At 32.5% G+C, this 11,609-nt stretch overlaps 2 protein-coding genes across 4 annotated transcripts in view; one reads left to right on the plus strand and one right to left on the minus strand.

Moving 5' to 3' along the window:
- LOC113830578 (uncharacterized) overlaps window positions 1–3,697 on the minus strand; it is a 5,298-nt gene extending 1,601 nt beyond the window's left edge. The window contains exons 1-4 of one of the 3 annotated variants that reach the window (XM_070129154.1): window positions 2,820–2,927; window positions 2,469–2,633; window positions 1,534–1,896; window positions 1,282–1,404 (exon numbers count right to left, since the gene is read on the minus strand). In XM_070129154.1, the coding sequence (XP_069985255.1) occupies window positions 1,282–1,371 (90 nt within the window). In that variant the 5' untranslated portion in view covers window positions 1,372–1,404; window positions 1,534–1,896; window positions 2,469–2,633; window positions 2,820–2,927. Of the gene's footprint in view, window positions 1–1,281; window positions 1,405–1,533; window positions 1,897–2,468; window positions 2,634–2,819; window positions 2,928–3,557 lie in introns of those variants that run through there. The other 2 variants (XM_027383797.2, XM_027383791.2) reach the window with 2 other exon arrangements.
- Window positions 3,543–7,363, plus strand: LOC113830598 (uncharacterized; the record flags this gene model as incomplete). The annotated part of the gene is made up of 5 exons (XM_027383821.2): window positions 3,543–3,692; window positions 4,145–4,215; window positions 4,678–4,771; window positions 6,047–6,166; window positions 7,038–7,363. Coding segments are annotated over 5 exons (606 nt in total), but the record flags the coding sequence as incomplete, so codon positions are not given.
- Window positions 7,364–11,609: the final 4,246 nt, after the last annotated feature.

Genomic DNA, 11,609 nt, shown 5'->3' on the forward strand with positions numbered 1-11,609 from the left:
ATTCGTCAGCATTCTTGACTTGTATGAAGTTTTGTTTAATACTGAGGTACACTTTATGGTATACGGGAATTCACGAAACCTACTTTTAAAAAACATAAATAAAAGCCTTGAATTTAATAGTGGTGATGGTGATGGTGATGGTGATGATGATAATAACTTATTATCATCATCATTATTATAAAAACAATTATTCTGATTATAGGAGTGATGATAAAATCTAGAAAAATAGTGATAATAACAAGTAAAAATGAGAATGCTAATAATAATGATAATAATAGTAATAATCATAATAGCAATAATTATGATAATAATAATAGCAACAGTCATAACAAACAAATACACAAAAAATAATGACAATGATAATAGTAACAATAACAACACTATTAACGATAGTAACAATAATGATAATTATATTGATGATGATGATGAAAATAGTACTGATGATAATTATAAATAATAATAATAATAATAACGATGATAATGATAATAATAACAATCATCATAATAATAATAATACTAACAATCATCATCATAATATTAATGATAATGACAATGATGATGATGATGATGATGATGATGATGATGATAATAATAATAATAATAATAATAATAATAATAATAATAATAACAATCATAATAATAATAATGGCAACGATAATAGTAATAACAATGATGATAATATAATGATTATGATAATATTAACAATAATTATGATAAAAATAATGAAGATGATGACGATGATAATAATAATAATAATAAATAATGATAATAAAAATTACAATAACAATGATAATGATAATAATAGTAATAAGAACATAATTACACTATTACATTTACTACTTCAGGCAATGACAATAACAATGATGATGATAATAATTATAACGGTAACAACAACAATAATGGCAATAATAATTATAATGACAATAGTAATAATAATGATTACAATAATAATTAAAATAATGACAATAATAATAGTAATTATAACGATATCAATATTTATAATGATGATAATTATCATAATGATAGTAGCAGTAATGATAATTACAGTATACGAATGATATTAAAGACGAATATAATTATTCTAATACTACTCATATTTTTTAATATTCCTCACGACAGAATGTCACTTTATATCCACACATTTTTCCTTCATTATATATCTCGTGTAGCCACTGGAAACATTCTACACTTCCCACAAACCCTCCATTTTATTGTTCTTTTTTACCTCTCAAGTTTCTCTCGGTCTGTACCCCCTCCCCCTCCCTCCCCCAAGGAACTCACAGTCGCTGAGACGGGGAGGTCGTCCTTGATCCTGTGGGCGAGAGCAGCTAGGTCCTCCGCCACGACCACGAATGGCTCGTCGTCCTCCATTCTGAACGAGTTTGTTGATTATCCCCTTTTCAGCTGTTAAATGAAAATAATTGCTGATGAATAGGGCTTTAGCACAGTATAAAACACTGGAGATTATTATATTAATTTGGCTTAGTGATAAAGATATTATTTTGATGCAACTTTCCCGCCACTCTACCTCACCTCTTAACGCTCGGACGTCTGGAGCAGCACTGAACGGTATTCGAGACAAGACGTAACGTGAGCGGTCATTTGATGCTCAGCTAGATTTTTTTTTCTCTCGTTCTTTGTAAACATTGTTCTTTTCTTTAATCAGAGCAATGCATTACCTTACAATAATCAATATACTCATTGTTTACAACACTATGTGCTGTTAAACATCAGTGAATAAAACAAAGAGCTGGAAAGGTTAGTAACCCCTGTTTGGCTAAGCACTTGTAGGACTTCGGGCGTTATCCGCTGGTCATCTTTTATTCATGCCGAGATGGGTTTACTCTGCTACTGTGTCTCTGCCTTTTGCGGAGACAGTGGCGATCTGAAAGGTTGCTTTTGCGAAGAATAATATATTCTTATTATCGAAACAGATAAGAAAGCTGCGCATTGACCCGGAATGAAAGACAAACACGTCGTGCAATGAATAAAAACTGAAAACAAATAGCCGATAATACACTCATAACATTCAAGTCACGAAACGAGCAATAAAAATTCCAAAAGTTAAGTTGATTGTAACAATATCAGTAAACAAAAACGTCTAAGAATATATCAATTCGAAACAAGGTTCACACAGTTCAAATAACGATTCAAATGTTGAAATATAATCTTAGCGTTTTCAAAACATCAGGAACGCACACAACCATGTTGATATTAATGCTATCAGTATTTCTCAACGGTGGTCCACGGATGTCACCTAGGCAAGGATTTTGTGGATTGTGACAAAAATATAGGAATCTGCTCAATTTATCTTTCAGTGCTCCTGTCATTCTCTGTCCTTTCCAACATCATATTCCAAATGATTCAATCTGATATTTCAATAAATCAACAGAGAAACCATCTTCTCCATATCAATATATTATACATATTTTCAGAGAACACGGAAGCAAAACGTTCATCAAATTCACCTTACAGCCAGTATTTCATCGATCTTATCATAATACTTTAATAGATCGTTGTAAAAGCTCTGCGCTTGGTAGATGTTGGTAACAAGATCTCGGCATGAATGAGGCAACCGCGAATACCATTCAGTACGACCACCTAACTGAGGCAGGTTTTCTGCTCTGGCAACACTGAAAAAATCTCAGATAAGATACTGCAAGTGATGTTCTAGTCTCCTTAACTTATCTTTCCAGAAAGATTGACAATGATAATGAGGCATCCATTGTAGGTCTCACATTAGCACTTATTATAACGATGAAGTTACTCATAAGTTAGATTCTGACAAGAGGAATAAGAATATAATTGTGTGGAAGTACCATCTCTTTTTTTATCCTTCCGTTTAGTAAACCGTAATGCGTTGAAATTGATCATCGTCACCTTCATCCACAAGCAGTATTTTTTTGTTGTTGAGAATTTGCCGTGTTACACTCTGTCACAGTGGTTATATGTGGAAAAAGCAGGATTTTTTATCATTATATTTGTTGTTCTCTTAACGGGAGCTTAGTCAAATAATGGGGTTTATTAATAATTTGACTAATTGATACTAAACGAAAGACAGAAGATATTTGTAATTTTCTTTAAAATCTGAAAGCGAATTCTTTTTGTAGACGCAAGGGGGGGGGGAGAGGGGCTTGGAGGGGAGGACAAATGCCTAGAGGAGACGTGGCAGTAAAAGGGTTAATTTCTACTGCTCTGTCAGGATTAACGCCGAAAGTATATTTATAATCTAAGGGAACCTATACTACATATATGTATATATATATATATATATATATATATATATATATATATATATATATATATATATATATATATATATATACATATATATATGTACACACACACACACACACACACACACACACACACACACACACACACACACACACACACACACACACACACACACATATATATATATATATACACACACACACACACACACACATATATATACACAGACACACACACACTCATGTGTACTGTGTACTGATCTACGCATACCACGTACTCGAGGTCCAGAGTAAATCTCCCCCTCCTTCTGGTCCTCCTACCTGCAGGTGCTGAAGGAGGACGTCCTTGGCGAGGGTCCTGGAGGCTGGAGAGGCAAGGGAGACGAGCCCTCGCCCACCTACGCCGACCCGCTTCCACCTTCCATGCGAGGACTCAACATGGAGGAATTTTATGAGGTCAGTGTGATACAGCAGTCATTAAATCTCTCTCTTGGGTACGTCCGTTGACAATGGCATTTGTAGAATGACCAAGAATGTTCTCTGAAAAAAAAAATATATATAAAAGAGTTAGCTGTATGCATCGCAAATTAATACTACTACTACTAACGCTAATAATAATGCTAATAATAATAATAATGCTAATAATAATAATAATGATAATAATTATAATAGTAATAGTAATAGTAATACTACAAATAATAATTATATTAATGCTAATAATAATGATGATAATAATAATAATAAATAAATAAAGTAACAACAATAATAATAATGTTACTACTTGAGCTACTACTAGCACTACTACAACTACTACAATACTACTACAGCTGCTACTGCTACTACTACTAATGATAATGACGACAATGGAAACGCGAAGGAAAATTACCTGAACCCACTTTCTGTCGCAGGTGGACATAGACTGGAAGATGCTGACCACCGCCCGGCCGAAGACTCGCTGCGAGGAGGAGATCTTTTCGAGGTAATCTGCAAAAATTAGTGATTTTTTAATTAGAAAAGAATCTAAAATTATTGGCGCAATTAAAAAATAATTTATGAAATCTTTCGCGCAAGACTGAGCGATGTGAATAAAGTTGTATGTTATCTAACGGTGCCTTTGAACATTCAATGCCGTATATGATTTTGGGTTTATTTTGTTGCAAAAGTGTATTAAACTCCTAAACTATAGGTGATGATTCTCTCTCTCTTCCCCTCTTTCCCTTCTCTATACCTCTCTCTTTTACTATCTTCCTCTCTCTTCTTTTTATCTCTATCCTCCTCTCTCTCCCTGTCTTCCCCACGTTTCTCCTCTTCCCCTTTCACTCCTTTCTCAGTTCCTTCCCTCTTCTCAGTCTCTCTTTCTTGTTTCATTAGGATAGAGAGAACTTACTCCTGTGTGGAAAAATACGTAAATAAATCGGAGCTAACGCCATCTATCGGACAGGTACGTGGATATGGGTCGTCTGCAACTGCAGCGCCTGCGGGAGGAGGCAGAGAAGCTGGCCGAAGGAAAGGACTGGCGCGGGAGGATAGTCAAGGTAATCCTCTTGTCTCGTTTCATCGCCTCATTTCCTTGTTGATCCTCCAGAGAGTCCTAGGAGGAAGGCAAGGAAATAACACACGCTGAAAGGAGCAACGTCGAGAAGGAATCACGCACGTTGGGGATCGTGTGGCGGTTGGTTGTATCCTTTGGTGAACTGTTGGTACAAGACTGTGTGAATCAAGGAAGATAAACACAAACACGCATATTGCCTCTTATTTTTCAGTTATTGACTTGTAAGTTATTTGCATGAACAATTTGCAATATTCATTTACAAATAAGAAAGCCATCGAATTTCAACACACCATAACCATTCCTAAACCCAGAATTTAGTTTTTCTTCTTATATACCTCAACCAAATATAGCGATTTTTTTTGTTCCACTACATACCAACGATATTCCTGAACCGAATATCCCGCCTTTTCTTTTATTCATTCTTTTTTTCAGCACTACATACCAAACAACAACAACCTAACCAACACTACATACCAAACAACAACCTAATCAACACTACTTACCAAACAACAACCACTAAACAACAACCTAACCAACACTACTTACCAAACAACAACCACCAAACAACAACCTAACCAACACTACATACCAAACAACAACAACAACCTAACCAACACTGCTTACCAAACAACAACAGCCTAACCAACATTACTTACCAAACAACAACCACTAAACAACCTAACCAACACTACATACCAAACAACAACCACTAAACAACAGCCTAACCAACATTACTTACCAAACAACAACCACTAAACAACCTAACCAACACTACATACCAAACAACAACCTCACCAACACTACATACCAAACAACTACGCCTAAACAACAACAACCTAACCAACACTACATACCAAACAACAAACTAACCAACACTACATACCAAACAACTACCCCTAAACAACAACAACCTAACCAACACTACATACCAAACAACTACCCCTAAACAACAACAACCTAACCAACACTACATACCAAACAACTACGCCTAAACAACAACCTAACCAACACTCCATACCAAACAACTACCCCTAAACAACATTACTTACCAAACAACAACCACTAAACAACCTAACCAACACTACATACCAAACAACAACCTAACCAACACTACATACCAAACAACAACCTAACCAACACTCCATACCAAACAACAACAACCTAACCAACACTCCATACCAAACAACAACAACCTAACCAGCACTACACACCAAACCTACCGCCACACACCAATGCTCAACTGACTCTCGCCCCACAGGTCGTCCCCGGCAAAGGCTCCGTCCCCGAGGTCAGGCTACCGATCTGCAGGGAGTGCGGGGAGGAGCTGTGTCAAGGCCTCTGCAAAGATTACCTCTACATGAACTACACCAGACTGCCGGTGAGTCGACTTAAGTGGCTGGGAGATCGGAGATGTAGACAGATTAGATAGATTAGATATTAACGGTCATGTATAGGTAGGTAGGTAGAAAGAGTGATAGAATGATTATTTGAAAGATTTATATATATATATATATATATATATATATATATATATATATATATATATATAGAGAGAGAGAGAGAGAGAGAGAGAGAGAGAGAGAGAGAGAGAGAGAGAGAGAGAGAGAGAGAGAGAGGTGGATAGATATATTTATTATTAGTCATATAGTTAGATAAATAGATTGATAGTAAGACAGGCAGATAGATAGATAGGTCGATATACAGATCGGTAGATAGATAGATAGGTAGACAGATAGACTGAGAGGTAGATAGATAGATAAATAGGAAGTAGATAAAGATAGAAAAATAGATAAATAGATGGCCAAATACGGGGTAGATAATATAGATTTTTAGATATAGGGATAATAATAATAATGATGATGAAAATGATGATAATTATAACAATAACAGTAATAATAATAATAATGATAATAGTAGCAATAATAATAATGATAATAATAATAATAATAATAATAATAATGATAATAATGATAATAATGATGATGATAATGATAATGATAATGATAATAATAATAATAATAATAATAATAATAATAATAATAATAATAATAATAATAATAATAATAATAATAATAATAATAATAATGGTAATGATAATAATAATAATAATAATAATAGTAATAATGATAATTATAATAGTAATAATGATAATTATAATAGTAATAATAATAATAATAATAATCAAATATTAATAATGACAGTGATAATAATAATAATAGTAATAATAACAAAAATAATAATCACAACAGCCGGAGGAGAAGAAGGAGGACGACGAATCCGGCCTCGACGTGGAGGACATGGACACGCCGAAAGGAAAAGGGAAGAAAAAGAAGAAGACGAAGAAGAGGAAGAAGAAGAAGAAGAAGGACGATAACGACTTCCCGGACGAAGACGCGGACGATGAGGACGAGGAAGAATGAGGAATCAGAGAAAACGAGATAAATATTAGGTTAAGCGAGATTGGATGGGGGACTATCATATTGTTGATTATTTTTGCTTTTATTTATTTATTTATTTATTTTAGATTTTTATCATTATTATTATTACTACTATTATTGTCTTCAATATTATTGTTGTTTTCCTATTATCATCATCATTATGGTTATTATTCTTATCATTATCATTATTATTATTTTATTGTTTTTATTTTTGTTGTTATTATCGTTATTATTACTGTTTCATTATTATTATTATCATTATTATTGTTATTATTGTTGTTGTTGTTATCATTATTATTATCATTATTATCAGCATAATCTTTATATTGTTAATATTATCATTGTTGTTATTGTCATTAATATTGCTATTGTTGTTTTTGTAGTTGCTGTTGCTGTTATCCTTATTGTTATTGTTATTGTTGTTATTGATGTTTTTGTTGTTATTATTATGGTAATAATAATAATGATCAATGGAAGTAATGCTAATAATGATAATGATAATTATAATAGTAGTAGTAGGAACAATAATGATGATAATAATAATAACAATTGTTATAATAATAACAGCAATGAAAATAATGATAATGATAATAACAATAATAAAGGTGATGATAATGGTCATATTTATAATGATAATGATAACGACAATAGTAATGATAATCATAATAAAAATAATTGTAATGATAATGATAATGGCAACAACAATAATAATAACAACAATACTACTAGTACTACTAAGACTACTACTACTACGAGGAATTAATTACTACTACGAGGCTTAGGATGCCTGCTAAGAAATATTTTGCTGTACCCATAGATGATGTAATTATTTCTCTCACTTGAACTTTTATTTTGTCTGCTAAACGATAACAGTTATGAACAGGAATAGAATGTAGATGCAGAACGACTTTGCCAAATTCTAAAAATGTAGTTCTGTTATTTGCACTTAGTATCCTTATATAATTATGGATTTATTATGTATGCGGTGTTAATAGCATCACCTATATATATAAATGAAATCATTCATTTTGCATCTGTTTTAGTGATAATACTCATAATGTTCTAATAATGCATTCCTAGGCATGGAATAAACATGTGAAAACCAATAATAAAATTCAAGAACTGAAGTAGAGTTTAAATGAAAGCTGCAGTGAATAAGAATGAATGCATTCCAGTTCATACATTTTATTGAATATATATTTGTAAATGATTTATGATGTCAGGGTCAATGCAACAAGACTGACCCACCTCAATCCATATATGGGGAAAACTTTTCATCCACAGTGCCCCCAATGCACCATTACTATTAGTCACCTACTGACAATATGCCCAAAATGCACAGATAAAAGAACACTTTAAGAATTATATGGAAATTAAAAGCATAGAATTTACACTACCAAATCTACTAGCAGAAAATGAAAAAGTAATACGTAAAGTAACTTTACGACTTTTTTTTTTTTTTTTTACAATGAAACACTGGATGGGATCAACTGGCTTACTGATCTTGGCAGGCTGTGTTAACATGGCCTTATGCCGCTGGACGATGGTCTTGAAATCCAACAAGCAATATATATATTCTTTTATTATTTACCCTTCAATGATTAGGCCTTCACCACAGTATTCTTGTATTATACATATTCCATTTTTTCATTTCTTATATTGCTATTATTTTGCTAAATATATATTTTCCTTTCATTAAGATTACATTTCTACTTTTGTTTTTATAAACACCTCAGTAATTTTAAATATATACTTGAATATTTTAAAACCAGTTTTAACAATTTCCTTAAATAATTTTTGTCCAATTCGTTGATCGTGATACGTCCAATCCATAACGGATTCTTAGCATGTTAATATGTTAGGAATACAATGAGAATAATCGCGAGACGTATTGCCATATCGTGACACTTCTTGCCCGAAAGCAATGCAGCCAAAAAGGCCTTTAGGAGATTCGTGTGTTTTCTTTATTTCTCTTCGCTGTTTATTTCTTGATATACATGCATGCATACATACATATACATATGTGTGTGTATGCGCGCGTATGTGTAATACACCAACACACACACACATGTATATATATGTGTATGTGTGGTCATATATATATATATATATATATATATATATATATATATATATATATATATATATATATATATAGAATGTTTTTGTTATCATCAATATTATTTTTATTATTATTATTATTGTTATTGTTACTATTATTATTATGATTATGATGATGATTATTATTGTTGTTGTTGTTATCATTATTATTATTTTTATTATCATAGTTATTATCTTTATTATTATTAGCATCATTGTTGTTAATATTATTATGATTACTAATTTTCTCATTACTATTATCATTATTATTATCGTTATCATTATTACTACTATTATTACCATTATTATTGTTATAATTATTACATTATTTTCACATTGATATTACCATTATCATCATTATCATAATGATGTTGATAAAACTTGTATTATTATTATTATTATTATCATCATCATCATCATCATTGCCATCATCAACATTATCATTATTACTGATATCAGTATTATCATTGTCATATCTGTTCTTACTATGGTGATGTTAGAGACGATCATGAGGATTTAATGATAATGTCGATAGCTAAACAATATAATAAGGTGCAATGGTAGTTATTATGATGACAATAGTAAAATTATTGTAATTTTTTATGAACTAAGTTAATAATGATAATGATACCATTAATAGTAGTAGCAGTAATTGTAGCAATTGTAATTATATCATGATGATAAGAGTAATAATAACAATAGTAAAAATGATAATAACAATATCGGTAGTGATCATGATAATGGCAATAATAATAATAATGGTAATGATAATAACAATGATAATGATAATAATAATGATAATGGTAATAATAAAGATAATGGTAATGATAATGATAATGGTAATGATAATGAAAATAATAATAATAATAATAACGACGACAAAAATAATGATAAATATAATAATAATAATAATAAGGATAACAAAGAACAATAATACTGTTGATAATCTGAACAACAGCATTAATGATGATCATAATAATGCCAATAACAATAATATTAATCATTAATCCTTCATCAACGTATTATATGTGTTTTATTTTCTTTACCACTTATATCGCTGTTATTTTACTAAGCAATATATATTTTCCATCCATTCAAATTAAATTTTTACTCTGATAAGTATAAACTCAGTAATTTTAAATGTGTTTGCTACACCCATCCACATTATTACCGCATGTAACATTTAAATTTTGTAAAATACAAACAACGTAATGACCTCGAGTCAAATTTCTAATTTTGTATATTTTATTTAGCGATCTTTGACTAGCCTATGTATAGGGAATACAATGAGAATAGCTGTGAAACGTATAACGATATCGCAACACTTGCCCAGAAGAAGCAATACCGCCAAAAGGCCTTTAGGAGATTCGGTAAATTTGGAAAATGACGTCACCAACGCTTTTCGGGACGAAACTAGGTTCGTGCGATTTCTATTGTTTTAGTTCGGTTGATTCTGGTGTTCGTTTGCATCGGAAATGGCTAGATTGTCTTTTCCATACCAGAGTTGCGCCACTCTTGATATAATGCTTGTGTACTCTGGAATTCACGGTACCGATTTAGTTACAATATTGTTTAATGCAGGGGGCTGTGCCCCCTGCACCCCCGCCCAAGAAAACAAAGAATCCTCCACGTATTTACGGCAGGAGAGAGCGTTGGACAGACTCGGCACCGGGCGGTCCCGAATGTCGGTCGTAGTTACGAAAATTTCACTACAGGGGACTGTGACCCCTGTGACCCCCCTGTTGGGGACGGGGGGGGTGCTGCCCCCCCTCCCCCCACCCGCCCAGGAAAACAAAGAATCCTCCACGTATTCACGGCAGGAGAGAGCATCGGATAAAGTCGGCATCAGGCGCTTCCACACAAGGTCTATATAAGTACAGGTCTCGTCACTAAGGAACTCAAATTCGTCCGTCTCGCGCATGACGTCATCTGGAGAAGAGCCTGGGGGTTCCACGCTAATCGCGTGGTCATTCTTTGATGTGAGGTGGAGCCGTAAGGATCTCTCCTCTCTCCGTTTTCGCTCGCTTGACTGACTGGCGCGCGCAAAGTCACAATGCCCAGTGGTTGGTTGCAGCTTATATATGTACATTTATGTGTATGTTTATGTATTGCCATTATTATTATTATTATTATTATCATTATTATTGTTATTGTTGTATGATTCGTTTTATAATAAATTCATCAAAAACATTTGGAGTTTACATATGCCATGTTTTTTTTATTTATTTTACGTCTTTATTATGCCATGTCTAAGTTGCAACATATGAATTACAAAACTAAATT

The sequence above is a fragment of the Penaeus vannamei genome, chromosome 13 (assembly GCF_042767895.1).
Source record: "Penaeus vannamei isolate JL-2024 chromosome 13, ASM4276789v1, whole genome shotgun sequence".
NCBI classification, from domain to species: Eukaryota; Metazoa; Arthropoda; class Malacostraca; order Decapoda; family Penaeidae; genus Penaeus; species Penaeus vannamei.